Source organism: Drosophila grimshawi, unplaced genomic scaffold (assembly GCF_018153295.1).
Source record: "Drosophila grimshawi isolate 15287-2541.00 unplaced genomic scaffold, ASM1815329v1 contig_44, whole genome shotgun sequence".
In the NCBI taxonomy this organism is placed as follows: Eukaryota; Metazoa; Arthropoda; class Insecta; order Diptera; family Drosophilidae; genus Drosophila; species Drosophila grimshawi.
Window position 1 is genome coordinate 4,972,232 of NW_025063240.1, and position 21,072 is coordinate 4,993,303.

Below are 21,072 nucleotides of genomic sequence, written 5' to 3' on the forward strand. Positions count from 1 at the left end.
TGAGCATCTGCATCTATCATTGAAGTTGAGAGTCAAGCGGGTCACTTTGACTGTTATCATTTCAATATTAACTTTGTAGTGTAAGTCTGATAAAGAATAATGTTGAGTTTATTATTAAATATATTAAGTTATTTGTTATTTTGGTTCTCAGAAAAAGTTCGTCTGACATTCTGACAAAGTGTTAAGATTAGTAGGCTGGTAAAACAATAAAACCCCAAGTACACCGAAGGATAAATCGATATAGCCCATATATTTCTCACAAAAATGTTGAAGGTTGATTGCTGCTAGTCTTTCTCAAAGATTGGCTTTTGAAGATGATGGATCGTTGCATAAATTTACCTACCACGCCCACACACGCGCCTATAAATTGCAACAATAATTTTCGAAATACAGTCAGCAAATTGTGGATGGTAGAAATATACTTTTTATACACCTGTTTTCAGATTAAAATGCCAGAGTAAAAATGCTTCAAATATTTTGTACTGTGCAATGGAGCTTTTGTTGCTTTTAAATTTGTATCTTTATGAGTTGAGTTGCCTTTTTTGCTACAAATTATATGATAACAAATGCCTTAGGGGTAACTTCTGCTTATCACAAAAAAAAAAAAAAACAATGGGTCAGTCCCGCCGCGATTTGTTGATTGTTTTTTTATGGATAAGTACTGTGTACTGCCATTAGAAAAATTACTACAAGTACAGTTTTTGGGTGGCATGCGACACTTTTTTAACGCTGTGCTTTACTAATGTTCCCCTCGTTGCCAGTGGCAACGACACTAGGGAGCCAGCGCCATGTTGCAATTATTATTTCCGGTTCGGAGTGAAACATAAAATGAGCAGGATGCAACACACACACACGCGGCGGCAAAAAAGAAACGCGTGAAAAAAAAAACGAAAAAAAAACAGAAAAAATGGGGCCGGCAAAAGCCTGCCGCAAACGGCTCACAACCTCAATTCAAACCCGGAGCCATCGTCATCAGCACCGAAAAGTATTTCAGTGCATCCAACACAAGAAGCAGAAGTAGGAGCAGGAGAGGCGTTTCCGCTTTTGTTTGTGCTCGACGCATAATTTGCGAGACAAACATGCAAAAATGCCAGCAGTCAAAGCACATTCAAACACACACCAACACACAAACACTCACACACACACACACATGCACATACTTATGCAGATATGCATTGGCGCAAAGTGGAGTTGAGGTCCCGGAGCTCATGTACGCTTCAAGACGTACAGTTTATCTTACGCTTGGGCGTCCGGCGTCGGGTCCTCTGCTGCAGCGAAAAAGCAACTGCACGGGGACCCCTGAGCTACGGCGGACGTGGATTGCACATGGCTGATTCCAGTTGTGGTGCTGCCTCCGAGTGTGAATGCTTTTTTAGGCGTTCCCTGCTTATTTATGATTATAAGTTTATGTCCGAAATGAAATTTGCCGAGGAGGATTTGGAGCTGTTTTTGTTGTTATTTTGGTTGCTATTTTGTTATTTAGCCACAGCAAGAACCACGGAAAATTGCACAGCACAAAAACCGTATTGCAATTGAAAACTTTTGCCTGATGGCGCTGCACTGGGTCCCTGTTTAATAACAGATAGAAAATAGAAGCTGGTTGTTTATGGCTGCATGATATGGGTCGTTTTTGATCCTATCTTTAAAGTTGACCTGAAATTCTATTTTCTATTATTTTATATAAAGCTAACTTGTAGACGAAAACTTTAAGCTAACTTTTATTCGAAATTGCAAACATCGATGTGTTCAAATATTTGTGGTACATATGTACTATATATATAGTATATATATAGTATATATATATATATATATAGGTATATAAGTTTTGTATATAATAATGCCTAAGTGTAATTTCAATCAGGCCACGTGCTTTCATTAAAACTTTCAAAGCATCAAAATATGTGCATGTGAGTAGAGCAAAAAAAAAAGAATGCAACTTTTTACGCTCCATTAAATTTAATTAATTTTCATTTGCGATAAATTTTTGTCTTTTTACTATGTGGGTATGTGTGCGTATTTGTGAGATGCTGTCAGAAAATGTTGTTGTTGGCGTTGTCTCTTCTGCAGATGACGACAACCAGAGAAGGGTGGCTAAAAGCGATGAAAAGTTACCCTTCTCTCTCTCTCTCTCTCTATCTCTCTCTCTCTCTCTCTTTCTGGCTGTGTATGCGTGTCAAAAGAAAAATTAAATTTAAATAAGATAGCCAAGTAAGAACTATGTAAGTACGCTGCTAAGGACTTTCGAACGGCTCTTCAAGATTGACTTTGCCGTTAAAACGTCCAAAGCTATCCTGGCCATCTTTAATCAATTTCCGAGTAAACAATTTCCTCATCATTTCCGCGATGAACAAACTTGAATCAGTCTGAATAACTACCTCAACATTTATTTTCTCTGCCGTTGGCCAAGTTGCGCTTACGTCCTGAGACAGGTAAGTCTGCGCTAAGCCAACTGTCAGTCTATTAACCGTGGCATCGATTTTCACGAGCTCAGGCTTGAGTTTGTTATCGGCATCGAGCTTTAAATGGTTTATTGCCTGATTTCAGACTGTATTTCGAATTTCTATTACTCTATTTATAAAATAGTAAAATAGTTGTAATACAATTTTACGCGTCTTTGGCAGTTGAACTTTTCTTTATTTATACATCTCCCCTAATTGTTCGGATTTGCAGCCAGAGACTTTCGCCTATCTTATAAGCATTTGTTGAAATAGTACTATTTTGATTCGTATGTATAAAATAAATACTCATACCCCAGGATTACTAGCGGCCAGTCTCCATATCCATTAAAGCTGCTGCTTTTGTTTGCAGCTGTCTCAAATGTTTTATTGTTGCTGTTCTGTGTTCAACATAAAATTAATTTGCGCAGCCGTTTTTCATTTGGTTAGCTGGCCCAATGCTAAGTGTTTGTCGGTGTGTTTGTGCGTACCATGCATATTTTATAAAATTGCATTGATTACTCCAAGTCCTGCCAACAAATAAAAGAGGGGGTTGGAGATAGCCGTGAATAGCCATTGTAGCTTAAGCTGACTTACGGCCAAAATGAATTGGACTCATGGAACTACGCTTTTTGTGCGTGGGAGACATGACATCTTTCAACCAGCTGAGAGTAGAGAGAGAAAGAGATAAACCCCCAATTCACATTCGTATTCCTCAAACGTTAAATACATTTTCAAGGCTCTTTAATGGTAACTATTTAGCTTATCAGCATTTACATAAATATGGGTGGACTTGTGTTCGAACTTCGACCCAGCGAACACAGTTATTATCCATTCGATATTTTATGCCATGATGCACTAAAAAATAGAACACTTGAATAATATTATGTATACCCCCAAAGCGAATTGCAATAGACGACGCGCTACTGCTTTCCGTAACTCCTTCGGGGAGTGAACAAGGCCGTAAAGTTCTGGCAACAACAACAATCAATTTATAGTCAAACTTTGGCCGGGCTCTGTGCTCTAAGAGCCTGCTCTACCTCGCCAGAATGTACAAATGTTATATTCATAAATTTAATACGAATAAACATTTTGCATATTTCGTGAGCCGTAGTTTCTCTCTTTCTCTCACTCTTTCTGATTTTCCTCGCCTATCACGCTTATCGCGTAGGCAACGTCAAGTACTAATACCCCTTTCCACTTCACTCCTCTCCCCTCGTCGGTAAGGATTTTCGACTTTTCTTGTGGCGTTTTGTGTTTTTGGTTTTTCGGTTTCGGTTTCGGTGTCGTTTTCTTTTTTCGGTTTGCATTTTGTTTGTTTCTCGTTTGTGGCTTGCAAGCAAGCGAAAATAGTAAAAATAAATAATTCATAATGCAAATAGGCCATAAACTGAGGGAAGCTGCTGGAAATAGTCGTAAATGTAGACAAAGCTAGATGACGGACTGCATGGATATGCAATTTTACCAGTTAGTAATATCCTTGCCTTGCAACAGGACAATCAGTGCCAAGCACTTGGTTACATATTTGTATTTGGTTACATAATATGTAAAACGATGTTATTTGCATTGTTTTTTACGACTGGGATATATGATCGTTTTTATCAACCTGTGATTTACAAGAACAGAGTAACATTCATAAAATCATATTCATTCATAATGAAAAATGTTAACATATATTACAAATTTATTCGCTGATATTAACTAAAATATACCCTGTACACAGTGCCAAATAATTGGTAAAGTTATAACCATTCCCTTTATTTTAGCAAAGACTAAAGGGATACCTCTCTATATCTGTATTGTCTTTAATTTAAGTAAATCACCCTGACTCCTAGAAAAAATTTTGTAATCTCTTATGCTTAGAAAAAATTTGTTGAGAATTTCAGAAATTATGCGAATTTATTAATTATTGACAATATTTGTGCATCCAAATCTTCTTATATACATATAAAAACACCCTGGAAATTAGATATTTTTTTTTAATTTTATCAAATCCAGGTTGAAATAAAAAAAAGAAGGCCGATATTGTGTGTAGGATATGCGACAATTTACATCCCAAATTTCGTATCCTGAATATGAACTTTGATTGAAAATACATGCCTATACCTTAGAGAGTAGGAGATGTCTGCTTTTATACACATTCACACACTTTATACAGAAACCTACCCCTTAAGCGATTTTTTCAGAATGAAAACAGTGTATAATAATGCTAAGCCTGTGGGATGTAGAATAAAATAATCAAAAGTGGTGAATGAATAGAAAGAAAGAGAAATAAGCGAGCGTAATCGCTGAACAGCACACAACATGGTAAAAATGCAACAAAATCGGATTAAGAGAGCTCAGGGGTAAAGCAACTGGGCAAAAGCGTAAAGCCAACCGCTGAGCTGCTCTTTTTTCGCTGCTAAAAGAGATAGAAATTGCAATAAGACGGTATTTTATAGTTCAACGATGGATTTACGATGTTGCACGACTTTGAACTACATTTGTCGAGGTTGAATCGTCCAAAAGTCCACCAGCCTTCGGTTAAGTTGCCAGCCATATATACAGGCACTTAAAAAAAACCTAAAAAAAAAACACCAACAGTCTAGTTTGTTAACAACTGGGTGGTGTGGGATGCGGTTGAGTGGGTGGCTGGGTGGTTGGGTGTTTGCCTGTTTGCTTTCATCAATCTAAAAAGGGTGGCTTGTTTGGATGTATTCTGCACTTTTGTGTGCCATAGACCGTTACAAAAACGTCGTTAAACTTCAAATGCAAAGTTGCAACTTGATGGCGGTTGGAGTATGTAGATTTAACGTTGCCACCGCCACATCTAGCGTGGCCAAGCGTCATCAGGAAAGAAGCGAGGCCGTAAAAGAAGTGCCATAGTTGCAACAAAATTGCCGAGTTCCAAACCGTTTTACGGCCGCTGCCACCCACAAGGACTCAACGTAAAGATTCTGATGGGGGGCAAAGCAAATTACGGATTCAAATTAGCGGCACTCAATCGCAATCTAAGTACTGACAGAGCGGCTGGCGTTGCACTCAACCGACTGCTAATGCGTTTCATGGCAACCCTCTATGCCCACTTTTATGCAATTTAATCAACTTAACGGACAAAATCCACAAGCGTTTATTTTAACAAAAATTCGCCTAAGTGGCCCAGCCCCTGAAGAAATCATTGATTTTTTTAAATTCTGTATTTAAAAGATAGCTTTACTCGTTGGCTCAGTTTTAGAGGGGTGATTTTGATTTGGAAGTGAATACATACTTAAATTTTGTTATAGGTTTCAATCAATCTTAAAGTATCGCCATATATTTATATATATATATATATAGCTAACGTAAACGAGAGAATGCGGGCAAAATTTTAAAATTTTAATTAAAACAAGATTCACGTACTTGAATTAATTGCATAGACATTTGTAATAAAATTACTAAATGATTGCTCGTCACGTCTAAAATATATACATGTATGTAAATGGGTACATATATATGCATACATTTATATATATATATATATATATATCGGACAGGTAGACCGGTTTGAGTCAAGGTTATCAATCATTTCTTTCAAGTACACCTTAGTTTTCACCCTTTGCTGTTGGAACCAAAATGGAAACTAGTTTTTCACAAACTGGCTCGACATGCCACTTGCATATTCATAAAATATATAGTTCCCGTACCTCATTCTAAATGAAATGAATTCAAACGGAAAACTATTGAGAAACTAACGACAGCTGTATGTTGGAGTATACATATTTGTATATATACAACTCGATTAGCGCATCATTTTTCACACCTCACCGAAAAATACCCATGGATGGTTGTTGTTGCTGTTGCTGCTGTTGCTGCTGCTGCTGCTGCTGTCAACAATAAGCTAAGCTTCAGCTAAGTATACCCCAACGTACCTTGCACGTGATGTAGAACTTTAAACAGATACAAGGTCAAGCGCATGCAGCACAGCAGCAAACCAGTTGGTGAATGAGCCAAGCAAAGCCACAGCAAAGCAAAGCAAAGCCAATGCTATGGTGAATGCTATTCATTTTCAGGCCCGTCAGTCATCTGGCGAGTCGAGCAAAAATACTCGAGTCGTTAGTCGGCTGAAAGCACTTAATAATTCACATCTCAAAACAGCTGTTTACAATGGACAAATCGACGGTAGAGTGAACAGCGGAGCTTCAAGTTGACTGCAAAAGCGCCAAGTGTTATAGACTTACTACACTCAGGCAAAAAATACGTGCTTAAATTAATTAAATCGCTTTCAAATCAAAAATCATCGTGAAAACAAGCAAAATTTTCTCGATTTTAAAAATTTTTGAATTGGAATGGTTTTTTTCATATTTATAATTAATTGAAAATATTTCTATAAAGTGAAAATGCAAACATTAATTTCTTAGTAAGAATGTGTTTTGAAATTCAGAAAATAGTAAGTTGATTTACATTTGATATTACTATGTACGATTTTCAAGTTAAATGAGTTGGAATTGGGGACATTTTTTTCCGAGTGTAATATCTGAATAGCTATATATGTATATACACAACAATATTTATTTGTGTACATTAATTTTGGGATGTTTACGAAAGTGAAGCCAAACAAAGATCTTGGAGCCGGTTATGACAACTGACAAGGCTGCGACTGACAAAGCTTAATTGTCGACTACTGCTGCGTTTATATTTTCATAATTTCAACGAATAATCGTTGCTAGCTGATTGGAAATCTGTTCAATTTGGTATAAGGCAAAGATTTGGCTTCTGATAACAGAAATACAGTGAAACCTATTTTAGCACGTCTTTGTGAATTTACACTCACAATGTATGTATATATGTATGTATATGAATTGCAGTATGCACATACACGTATAGATAAACAAATGCAATTTTATACAAACAAATAAGTGCAACCCACAATGTTGACGTAAATACATATATACATATGTGTGCACACTCAGAAAAAATTATGCCCTAGATCTTAGATAATTGGCATATGCATGTTTGGTGTCAAGGACAGCTTAACTTATCTTCTGAAAAATAATTATTTAATGGTTTTTAAAAACCAAAACGTGGAAATAATATTTTGCCTTAAGTCGTGACTCATCAGTAATTAAAATAAATAATTTTTTTAAAAATATAAATATATATTTAATAATATATATTCTTCAAAATGAAAATAAAATGTCTGAAAATGAGTAAAATATGAAATATTTTTCCATTGTAAATATATTTCTAAATATTTGAGACATTATTGCTTACAATTAAGAAAATAATTCCTGGCTTTCAGCTTGTTTGGAATTTTATTGCGATATTTTAAATTGTAATATAAATTTTATTTTGCGTGTACACACATGTATGTATGTTTTTACGTAGATGTATGTAGACAAGCGTAGACGCTGCTGCGTATTAGGAATTTATATGCTTAGCTCGTGTTGTTGCCAGCTTCATGCATTCAGCCCCAAAGCTGTTTATCTCCAAATGACAGTTTAACTTCATTTTGCAACGGCAACAAGCAGGATGTACATTCTATGTTGTCGCCCATACACACACACACACACACACAACACACACACACACACACAACACACACACACACACATACACACACATATATTACGTATACGTATTGTGGGCATATTTCTGTTAAGAGATGTCCTTTAATTCATACGGGAATTATTTAAATTGCTCATCTTTAATACTGTTAATAGCTTGCAATCAAGTGCTTATGTGTTGATGTTGTTATTGTGTTTATTGTTGTACTTGTTGTGCTGCTAAGTAGTTTGCCTCTGGCCTGTGTTCACCTACAAGTGATATGTTAATGCAATTTGTAAACTACTGCGGTGCGTTGACACCATGAACAGACCACAAGAGAGAGGCAGAAAGATAGAGAGAGAGAGATAAAGTAGATAGATTAAGAGCGAGAGGGAGATATTGGTAGACAGAGTAAATGTCAGAGAAGTGCTTCGCTTAATTTTCCTAAACTATGTTGCTGTGTGACCCCTTGACAGACCACATGGCCTCCTGTCTGTTTGCTAGCCAACATTTGGGGCGTTCATGTTCCGCATTTACAAAGTTATGTTGTTCTAAATATATATATACGAGTATATATATATATATGCTGTTGGCAAATTTCTATATTATATGGCTGTAAGTTAGCACCTAAAATGGTTGAATGGCATACAAACAAAAGTTTAGATGGTGCCGGTCTTCATTCAATTATTCATAAATGTACAATTTAATATAATCGATGAATATAATTGTACGATACTTTCAACAATAATATACGAATTCCAGATTTTGCTTGTGCGCAATCTTCTAATTAACTTTATTTGGAGAGTACCTAATGACTGGAAGTTTAATTGCATCTCGCTTTGCTAATTATACGTTTGCATAGTAATATTTTTCATTATTTTTTTTAGTATATTGGATTGTTTGTTTGGTCGGCCTGAGCTCATAGAACTGCGAACCGGTTTTAAATACGTATCTGATTGACTGACAGTAATAACAAGTATACACATTCATACCACATTCATACACTCAACTCGATTTGTCTCTCGGATCGTCTTTTTGTTTGTGCCGCGACATTGGCGAGTGTTTTTGAAGAGATCAAAGTGTATTCTCGGCAAAATCATGTTTAATAAGCTTCTGCTTTTTGGTGGGGGGCTTTACTAATGGATTTTTGTTAAAGGTTGAATTTGCTTGGAACACCATTTTTAATTGTATAGCATACATCTATAAAAATGTATGTAAAGAGTATCGGCAGATATGCCAAGAAATTTTATATATTCTTATGCATAAGCGCTGATTTAAGAGGTGATACAAACCAAATATTATTAATGATGTATCTTTTATCTTACAGATTGTTGTGTTAATTCTTCTGATACTATTCTAATTTAAGACTTAGTTGCTGGGTATCTACTTATCGGTCACTTTCACGTGGAACACAATATAGCCGGCATACAAATTAATAGTTAACAAAGTATATTTTTCTTGACACACTAATTGGCCGTCAATCCGACCTTTCAGAACACGATTGCCTATATTCACAAGTGATAGATACTTTTTGCGTATCTGGAGTAGACGGCAATGTTTGGTGTCTACTTACCACAACCATAATTTGCTTAATATCAAAAACAGCTATCGCCATCTAACTTGAATATGTATGTCAAGGAGACTACAAAAAAGAAAGAAGCGCCTGTCAAGCCAAATAGGAATACAAAGACGCCCACAATTTCGTATGTGGATCTGATAAACTTCTCATACGGGTTGGCTAACACACACACACACACATGAACACACACACACAAACACATGAAAACACACCCACCCGCTTACATTTGGCATTTGTGTTGGGGCAGTTTGGCGGAATGAAGTGTGACGGCTATGCATAATCAGCATTTGAGCCTATATTAATGTCGCTGTCACATTTCAGACTTGTGTATATCAAATTTTTCAATTATACATGACTAGACACACACATATGCATAGAAACGATATAGCACTTAGACAGGTTAACCAGAGCGAAACAGACAGGGCAGTCAGCAAAGTTATCAAACGCAAAACCAATTTAACTTCTTGGTCCATTTTGCATAAACAAATAAGAGGCGGCAGGCATTCACTCATAGACACATCACTACTGGCCACAAATTTTTGTTGTATATGCTTTCACGTCTCGACTTAATCTCCACCCAGCCAGTCCGCCATGCAGTATAACCAACGTCCTTCAGCTGCCTGGCTTAACGCAAAGTCCTTATCGCTCGGCAAAGTTCAGTTGGCCGTGTGGCTTTTCAAAGCGTAATTTTTTGTGTGCTCATTATAGCCACTTAACATTAAATGCATGAAAGGCAGCGAATCACCCTATATATATACACTATGTACTTATGTACAAGTAAGTTCACGTTGACTTACGGCCTTCGTACAATTATAGCCATTGAAAATATAAAAATTAATTTCCCATTTTATCACACGAAAATGTTCAGGTGCTGCTGCCAGAAGGGGCAAAAAGTTTATTTATTACGGTTTTTTTTTTAAATTAAATTATATACTTTCCGCAATTTGAAGGCTGAACGAGTTATAAGCGAGTTTTGATCTCCCCAAAGGTTTTAAGCATTTTTAAATGTTATTAGGCGATGAACAGGGTATTATTTTGAGGATGCCTGCAGATGTAATATTCTTTCTTTCTATGTATATATTCTGAGAGCATTTTTGGTAATGACTCAATAAACGGAGTATATGTATCTTTTATATACAAAAGTAATTTAATCATCACTGTGATTGCAAAAAAATCCACAAGTATTTAAGTGCAACATAAAGCTAAAAATAGGGTACCTTCTAGTCAAATAATTGATGGCAATATGTTGTGCTCTATTATTGCCTTGGCCTGGCGTTGCGGCGTACATGTTGCTGCCGTCTGCTCCGTCCGTTGATTGTTTTGCAACAAAAGCTGTACGAAATCAAATAAGCAACACCATACAGACAACTTTCATAGATGTAGAGCAAAAAAGTTAAAGTTGAGCAAAGGAGCCAGCCAAAAACCAGGCAGCCAACAAATACATATTGGCAACACAAACTGCAAGCCATCAAAAGCCGGAACTAAAATGTTTGTGGCAGAAGTTAAGCCAACGTGGCAAAACTTGTCGATTCTGCGTTAGTTGCTGCGGCGGCGTCAAAAGTTTTTATTTCTTAGATTTCGTATTGCACTATTCGTGCCAACAACTGATTTGACTGAGCACTTTTACCGTTACCAAACACCACCACTCGTACCCCTTCTCATCTTCGGTAGACCAGATGATGAGGTAGAGATGAGAAAATATTTTCGTTTTTTTCTTCCAAAAAAACAGACAATTGCTCTTTGTATTTTATGTCTGAAATTTGAAAATTAAAACTGACTATGGCTGGTGCTTTTTTACTATGCGGTTCATTTTAATTTTTATTGTTTATTGGGTATGAATTTTATGATTGACAGCTGTTTGATGCTCCGAAAATTATATTTTACAACCAAAAAACGTAAACGTTGATAAACGATCGTTTAAAGTGTTGACTACAGTTGTTGACTCTGTTCCCAGATTGAAAAGAGCATTTTGAGTGTAATGCTCACAAAATGCAGTTTCTTAAATTCCAACTGGAGAGACTATAAAAAATACCAATTAAAAGAAGATTTTATGATATTAAAGAACGAATCCCTTACAATAATCCGTCTCAACTGTCTTGAATATTCTTATAGTATTCCAGTATTTTAATCCCCCCGCTGGTATGGAATTCTTCTGCTACATCTTTACGTACTTTACTTTTGCTTTTATATTTAAATGCCTTATTATTTTGCTTTCAAGCAGCGTAAAAACATTATGGTGATTTTCACTTCTGTTTGGAGAAATCTATTGTGGTTTCTGGTGTCCCTGTTGGCTTCCAGGCCATTGGTTTGTCGCGGCAGCACTTTTGACTTATGTTGGCCATTTTGTAAGCATGGATTTCTTCTCTGTTTGTTGATGTCAGCTTACAATTTCGTAGAAGTTTATTTATAAATCAGTTTTTTGCTGTAGCAGAAGCGAACTTTTCTTGGGCAATTCCCAGTCCATATTTTTACATTGTGCCCAACTCTTGCTTCCTTTCAGCACAGAATGAACTCAGTCGTCGGGGAATTTGCGCATATTTACATTCATTTTGTTCACAATTATTGGTATAACAGATTGGACCACTGCGAGATGGACTTTTTGTTGCACCAGTTGATGCATCATTGCAATAAATCACTAAGTTATAGAAGAAACACAAAGTTATGATTCAAATTGTCTTGCTATTTTTGAAATGACGCAAACAGAAAACCTTTGTTAAATAAATACGAGTTTAGTTGATTTCAGGTTGCCAACATTGAATTGAGCGTTGACCTAAGACGGGGTTTTCTTTGACAAGAAGACAAATGTACAACTCAACTGTTAGATACACTGTTTTTAATATGTAAACACATTTCACATGTTTCTCCCTATATATATATATATCGCATATAAATTAGATATTTATTTTGATTGTCTTGAATAAAATTGTTATGTAAGTAGTACACAAACGCAATATTCCCACTTTTCATTTTGCAAACAGTATCTAAACATTAATTAAACTGATATTAAGAAAAACAAATTTAAGATATTTTTGGGATACACAAATTCAGTTCATTACTTCCTAGTTTTTGTTTTCTGTTAAGAAACAAGCTGGCCAATTGACGTATAAGCGATTAATCATTAATAATTGCGAAGAGTGTTGAATTACAACTTTTTATTGATGAATAATTGCTTAGATTTTTCTTAGGCCTACGCAAATTAAGCACTCTCAATACTAAATACAGGTTTGATGTCAGGGTGTATGGCTCAAAGACTTGTTTTTTTGTTCGGTATATTTGAAAATTATATTAAGTAGCAGATGATTGGTATAAGCTATAAATATATATAAAGTGTGTACCTTTGCATCTTGTTTTATGTTCTTCGAATCAGCCTTTAAATTTGCATCAATCAAGAATTTACCTAAGCTAAACTTCGATTTATTTGAGAACCAAAACTTTTCCAAATATTATAAAATTTAAAAAATATTAAATTTTCTAACAAAAGATGTGCCTGAATGAGCAGAGTGCTGCATTTTGAACAGCTCTCAATGATGAATGATACGCAGCAAAACGAGTGCCAAAAATATTTGGAACCATATGGGTTGCTGTCGGGTTGAAGTTGAACTTTGTTTGATTAAGGAAATGGAACAGCTATTGAAGCTGTGTATTGAGACTATGCGATCCACCCAACGAACACCACCAAAAAAGTGTTGACACGTGAAATTTTAATTAAAACAGAAATGAAAATAATGCAGCGACGCATGTCGGCTTCCTGCAACAACAAACTAAAGCTTAGCAATAGGTACCGCAACAGCAAAAGCAATAGCAACAGCAACAGCAACTGCAACTGCAACGGCGATGACAACAAAAGTGTCAAACGAACTTGTCAAAAATATCAAGAGCAAACGCGTAGCGTTGGCAATTTTGGCAGCGTTGCATGAGTCTGACACAAAGCCCTTAAGTGCTGGCTGCGTGCAACATCGGCGACATCGGCGACATTGGCATCGAGTCTACAAACAAGCGCAGTAGAAAGTTTTCCAACTGTATAATACAAGTATGTTGTAGTATATTGGCAACCTGCTCTTTATATGCATCCCCTGCTGCTGCAACTGTAGCTCATTAGCACCTGATAGTTGCAGCCGCATCGTGCACCCATTTAGCTCCTGTTTACTGAGTTTGCTCGGTCGCGGTTGGCATGACTTCACACTGCCGTGCTACTAAATGCACTTACCTCTTCGCCGATCCTTGGCTATGTGTGCCACATTTTCGTTAAATTGAGTTAACCCAAGAGCCCAAACTCAAGATTCTAGAGCCAACTTTGAATATAAGCAGCATGGCAGCAGGAGTGCCCCCAATACCCTAGTTTTAAAAAAAGTCCAAATAGTTTTGACAGCGTAAGTGGCTCAACATATTTTCGATGGAGTTATCAGAGTTTCCATCAAAAAATATATATATATTAGAGTATGTTGAATAAAATTTCTGAACAACCAAAAATAAAATAAGTTAAGCTCAAGCTTTTCTAGCTTTAAGAAATTTATTTCGAAAACTTGGACATTATTTTAAAAGAGCAAAAACTCTTTCCGGCTGACTGAGTTTATTGTAATTGTAAAGCTTATACTTTTGCGAGGGTATCATTTAAAAACAGCTAGTTGAAATCATAATTCGATTTGGATTGCTCTGGATAAATTTCACACTTAATTGGTCGACAGGGATAGCTTCAAGATATCAAAGTTCAATAATGAAGTCCCAGGAGTGACACAATTTCAACTGCTTTGAACTTTGTTCTGTTACGTATAAATATTTGGTAACTTTTAACATCGATGTGCAAACACATGCGCAACCTTTCCAAGTGATTAAGTCGTTGAGAAATATATTGGAAAGTGAATTTTCTATTGATTACCTTTGCTGCAGACCCATGTCTAACCAAGTTGGCGCAAAGAACAACAAAAACAAATAGTTGCACTTTATGTCTACATTTTAGAACAAGCATGGCGACAGTCCCAGGAGCAAATTTAATAGTACAACTAGCCTTACAAGCATGAAAGATAGAGACTGAGACACCAAGAGAGAGAGAGAGAAAGCGAGAGATAGAGAGAGAGATAGAGAGAGATAGAGAAAGTGTGAGATAGAGAGAGAACTAACAGCTAACAGCATTTGTTTTACTTTTCAAAAAGTTGCCACTTTTTAAAAGGCTTTGAATGGTCTTTCGCCCGCTGGCGGTATGTTGGAAGACTAGTAAATCTAATTTCTAACCGCACGAACTGAGCCTCGCGCTCCAGTCTTGTTGCCACATCTGCGGCGATGTAACTGCAACTTCTACAACTTCGTCAGCGCGTTAACTGCAGGGTTTTTTGATGTCGACAGGCGTCAGACGTCAGTTGTTGCCATTTTTGAGCTGACTGGCTTTTAAGTTGTTGCCGACTTCCAACTGCAGTTAGCACATTCATGTATGTGTCTGTATATGTGTCTATAAATGTGTCTGTATATGAGTGTATGTGTTTGTATGTGTGTATGTATGCGAAAGCCGTAAGTCACTTTATGCATGAGGACCTATACATGGGGGCGTCTGTCGTCTGCATTGGACTGCTTGGGGTTATTTTTTTCATATATTTTTTTGAACCCAGCGAGAATGGGTAAAAAAAAATGGGTATAATGAAATTGTGTCAAAGTTTGTTACAGGCAGTAGGAATTATCGATAAATCCGATAACATAAATATTTTCCTAATTTATATGGTAATTTTTTTTTCAACATGTTGCTTTGAATATCTTTGAATATAGTGTATATGGTCTTTACTTCAGGATATCTTTCAGTTGTGCGCTCGCAAGTTGAGTTTATGTGTATGTGTAAATAGAAAATGACGCGGCTGCTGTTGTCGCAAGAAATGCGTGCCACATATGGAGGATGCATCATGAATGTTGCTACAACAACGACTCCTTCGCATCGGTAACAATGACAGCGGCGGAAGCTACCAGGCAAAAGGGGCGGAAATGTAAAGTCAATGTCGCTATTTGTTGTTGTTTTTATTGTTGTTGCTGTTGCTCGGTTGACATCGTTGACTTTTTTGGTCTGCGCTTTTAACGGACCACTTTTTTTTTTTTTTTTGTATTTTATTGTTTTGTAGTTTTCTAGTGTGCAGAATTGTAAGACATTGTTGTGACTGTTGTTTGGTGTCTTCCATGCGTACTTGCGTTTTATTGTTTGTCGTATTCGTGCATCGTTGTTTGTCTGGTTGCTGTTGTTGGAATTATTGCGCATTTGTGCTTGAAGCGAATTATGAAAAGTGCATAAAAGTTTTGCAGCTTTGCACTGCGAAATGAGCGAGCAAAATAAACAAGCGACAATACACATAACAAACAGCTATCAACTTGCGTTTGTACTACTTTCAAGTATTCATACGCAATTTCGGATAAATTATGAATACTTGCTTAGGACGCATTCACATGCTGTGGTCCTTTTTATTAACAAATGCATTTTATATTATTTTCCAGCAGAGTGTGGTGAATTTTGGTTGAGAAAAACATATCTTTATATATGTATATATATACCATATCTGCTTCTGATTTTCTATGCAAAGAAACTTTAAATTTTGATATCAACTTTTTCTTAAATATTTGTTACTGGCCTTGAACAAAGTTGAGCATAGTTTTCATTATGCAATAGGAAATCTTAAATTTTTTAATAGCATTTACTTTTAATCTGATAAAAATCGATCAAATTACAATATACTATAACGTAAGTAAAATTTAAGTAAATTTACATATTTACTAATATATGTGAATATATTTACAATGCTTTTAATACCACAGGCTTACTCATACTTTGTAGAAGTCTCTCTTACCTAAATTCAAACAGGGAAAAGCTTCTTATTTTCTTTGGTACTCTGATAATAAAGTCTTAACTCTTTTCCCGCGACAAAATTATGTTGTGAAACCACAGCTTAAGTCGTAAAATAAGCCCCTAAGCAAACAGGCAACAACTGAACAACAAACTATTTATACATACTATTCTACCAGATATAAATACTATATAAGTATATAGCCGTCGACACGCATACAAAAAGTTTGGCAGAGCTCAAAAAGCAACTTTGATCTAGATGTTTGCATCTACTATGGCTTATACGCTAAGCAGACTGCTTATCAGTACTAAAAAGTTTCTCAGCATAACCAACTTTGTTTGTAGTGTTGACCAAAAGTTGTCACGTTGCGTGCAAGCAATTTTTTATCAACACACACTTATACAAACCATATATATATATACAACAAATGCCTAAATATATATGTATACTAACATTCAGAGAGGGGCCAAATGCTTATACGCATATATGTATGTATGCATATTTTATTTAGAGTGACCCCCACACCAGAGAATAGTTTGAAGACTGTTGCTTACCTTGCACTAAGTTGAAAAAATGTTCTTTGGCTTTGGGCTCTGTGTGGCCAGGTGTTTAGGTACATATACAGACTAGCACTCATACACACACACACACTCACACGCACACATTGTCGCAAGTGTTGTCACCGCCGGTAAGTATGCAATACTTTTACTTTTCCGCAGAGTTCGCTGTGTTGTTGTGAGAAAAAACACACCCCAGCCGACCACAGGAAAGCTGCTTAAAAACACAAACAACAATGTTCGCAAAATGTAAAGTTCTGTTTTGTTTTTTGTCTGGGCCATGTCGAAAAATATTTTACACCTTTACACAAGGGTACAATCTACGGAGACTTTTAACTACCGCTCTGATGCGGTCCTTATCTGGGCATCCAAAAGGGCAAGGCCAAAATACGAGCAACATTGTAAACATTTTGAGGTAATTAAGAAAAATTACCTCTTTCCAAAACAAAACAAAAAAAAAAGACTGGAATAAAAAATTAAAAGCCAACCAAAAAAATGAAAACGAAAATCATGGCAACAAGAGATAGCAACGGTTGCTATAAAGTAGCTTCTGCCGAATACAGGCAAACAAAGGACAGTCAGATGATCGGACGGATATACGTTCGGAGAACAGGCTGGCAGGAGGACCATGCCAACAGTGTTGCAAAACAGCAAGCAGTCGGAGCTTTCATGACTAGCCACTTCTCACCATTTTCTTGTGGCTAGAAGCTTGAACTTTGAATTAGCAGTAAAGTGGAAAGTGTTGTCGGTTTGCTTTTCAAATGTTTTGCGGTACATTTCATTTATCAACAAGGATATCTGGCATCCAAAAACCCAAATGCCACACCTTGCCCACTGTCATTTGTCTGTCTTACCCTCCGGCAAGGCGTCGACCATGCTGTTTGTTGTAAAATATTACGCAAAATTTAAAATAATTTTGTGGCTTCTGTGGTACAATTTAATTCCTCGTCAAAATACCCATAAATTAACCCTTACTTGTGACACAAGGGGGCTCTTGTTGTTTTTCCCAATTAAGAATCAGATGGGACAGGGCAGCTAAATGCTATTGCTAACGTCTGGCTTAATGTTTAATGATGTATGACTTGTTTTTTGGATTCTATTAGATATAATTTCAGCTATTTCTAGCAATGTTTCGTCTTCGATTTTAATAACAAGATTAACTAAGTTATTTGAATTTGGAAACGTTTTTCTGTGTATTGATTTATTTGCTGGAATATTATTCAATGAAATGATTCATAAATTGACTTAGGTTTATTTTTCTCTTATTTGTAATAATACATAATCTCAGATTATGCAAATTAAGCTAAGAGCGTCTATTAAATTAATAACCAAGTCAAAGAAATTTACTAATACGGTTAACAATCATGGCCAATTTGCAACACTCTCACACTAATGAAATAAGCATTACACCCGAGAGAGACACTGTGCTGCATGACATGACAAAACTCATCCGGAACGACTTACTTGTCGCAACTCATGTAAGAGATACAAGAAATTTACCGCACTTTTTGACGCTTGGTGTGCTAATAAAATCAAAACTGATTACCACATCATCTTCAACGAGCATGGCGCTCCCCGGTGCGGAATCGAAGCATGCATATCAGATTACTCATACGCCACGTTATACAATTTACTTATAATGTCAAAACGAGCTGAACGCTGACTGCCACTAACTCGACAATGGGGGGATGACGACGACGAAGATGTCATCCATGTAAGGCACGTATGCGTATGTGTATGTGTATGTGTGCAAGAGTGATGGCTGTGTGTGTGTCTGTGAGTGTGTGTGTGTTAGTGTGTGTGTGTGTGCAGTATGAGTGTGTGTAGTATGAGTGTGCACAATGGCAGCGAAAAGGGCAAAAGCAACAGCAAAAACAATTAATTGAGTGGCTCTTTGTACGTGTCGCACTATGGCAGAGTGCAACTGCGCCAGCGAAAGATAAAACGCTTTGCAATAGCGCTATAATTTAATCAAATTTGTCACTCTTGCAATTGAGCAAGTCCCGACCAGTCAAAGCCACAGCCACAGGCAAAGGCAAAGGCAAAGGCATAGTCACCATAACACCAGCACCAGCACCAGCACCAACGCCATCCCAAACTGTAAACTCCAAGAACATCACCATCATCGTCACTGTCACGTTTTCCATTGTTCGCGAAAACGAGAAAATGTGACTCCTACAACTGGTACTAAGGGTTGTGAGGTCGCAATCGCGACGCGTACGCTTCACCAATTTATGAATGGGCCCAAAGTGTAAAGGATCTGAGCAAAGAAGTGCCTCTTTCTGGTGACTCCGTTGGGTGGGTATGCGCTTACCCTTTGTAAATTCAATTTAAAATGCGTTTAACGTATATCAAATAACTTTAGCCGTGAGCAGTCAGCCTCGTTCTCTACACCATCCCTCTTTGACATTACTGTGTTGCACTATAGTCGAAGACGGCGACGACGATGACGACGACTTTGTCATTGGCCAGTGGTCATGAATTGCAGTTAGCGCTTGGCAAACGTGCAACCGACCTTTGATACCCTACAAGTGCCATTACCAAGGGCCACGAACAAAACAAATACAGTTCCAGCAGACATGAACTGAATACTGGGGGCAGGGTGATGACGACCCCAAAACATCATACACTATACACACAAGACACACACAACACACACAGTACACACAACAATCTCACATATGCTTGTTGGGGTGATGCAAATACAGACAGCTTTAAATGACATTACTCGACGCAGGGCTCAAAGTAGTCCTGTTGTAATTGACAGATCGATCACCTTAAAGTTTTTGTATTTTGTTTTTAATTTTAAATATTTGTATTTGCAATCAATCAGAGCAGAGAGAAATAGAGGAGAATTACATGATTGATTCCACTCCATTTAAGGAATATATAACAATATTATATATGTTACTAAACTAATGTGTTAAATTCCACCCCAAAAATCGATGTGAAAGCTCAATATTATAACACATATGCTTTCAGGTGTCTAACTTTTATAGTATAATATAATACATTATGGCCAGTAGGTTTTAATGGTTAAACAGTGTATTTAGTTATCTTTGACATGTTTTGCTAGTTTCATTTATGACTCATAACGTAAACCAGGTAATAAATGGATACAATTTGTATAATAAAGTAATGAAAATGTATTTAACAGGCAAATGAATATATCTTTAATAAAGTGAAGCAGTTTCACTATGTTCATGTCTCTTGGGGCGACAAGGAAATGAGATTTATATAGTGGTAGCAGAGTTGTGAATTTATAAAACTTGACATGAGGTAAAAATGCATTTTGATTTGGAGTCAATATCGGTTGTCTATACGAAACACGTAGAACTGGCAACAGGCAGCTTGTCAGCATCAAGCGACTATAAATTGCTGTCTTTAAAAAGTTTATCAACAGAAAAAATAAATAAGCAAGAGAAAAACCTAAATTTTTATTTGTATATATATACATTTCAAAAAATACACGTAAACGGAAAGGTAACAAAACATGTCACGAGTAAGAGGAACGTATATATTTTATTTTATTTATTTATGTTATTGCTTTGAACGACCACGTCAACGTGCAGTTCCCCTTTGACAGCCACCCACACCACCACCTCCACAAAGTGGTGCTGCTTGCAAGTGGTTGTGTTTTCAATGTCAGTGTGTTCATGGGTCCGCGATTGCTGTTTGCAATGCTAGTTGGCAGTTGACAGGTGCATCCGGCTGTGCGTGTACGTCCGGGCCAAAGGGGCTTGTGACCGGCGATGATTTTACTCTCCCAACCAAATAGCAAAATGTATCTCACAGGTTGTAAAAATTGATTGAAAACTATTGATTGTACAGTGGCTATTCACCCATTTTCAGCATTTTCAGCATTTTTGACATTTCTATTTTTATATACGTTGCTACCAGGTATTTCTAATATTAAGATAACAGAAAAAGCTTATAATACTTATATAAAATGCCAGTGGCACTCGTTGTGACCTGAATATGCAGTAATAATTGTTACTAACTGGTTGATAAGTTTTTAAACATTCCTTTATTCTCTTTTATTTACAGGCAATAAAAGGAATAATGCTTAAGCTGTTCGTACTGCAAATAATAACAATATGTCTATTATTAACGAATGTTTATTCAGGTGTGCCAATAGGTAAGTCTAATTTTATAGCTCAGCTATGGGCAGAGGAAACATTTAGGCA

At 36.6% G+C, this 21,072-nt stretch overlaps 1 protein-coding gene and 1 long non-coding RNA gene across 2 annotated transcripts in view; one reads left to right on the forward strand and one right to left on the reverse strand.

Moving 5' to 3' along the window:
• Positions 1-21,072, forward strand: part of LOC6558171 (Ig-like and fibronectin type-III domain-containing protein 2) — a 37,863-nt gene that overhangs the window by 3,576 nt on the left and 13,215 nt on the right. The window contains exon 2 of the mRNA XM_001985173.3: positions 20,933-21,023. Within this exon, the coding sequence (XP_001985209.1) occupies positions 20,948-21,023 (76 nt within the window). The 5' untranslated portion in view covers positions 20,933-20,947. The remainder of the gene's footprint in view (positions 1-20,932; positions 21,024-21,072) is intronic.
• Positions 11,311-13,740, reverse strand: LOC122322629. Its single transcript, XR_006246728.1, has 3 exons — positions 13,724-13,740; positions 11,593-12,151; positions 11,311-11,535 (listed from the first exon to the last, which is right to left on the reverse strand). It is a non-coding gene; the product is annotated as an uncharacterized LOC122322629 (long non-coding RNA).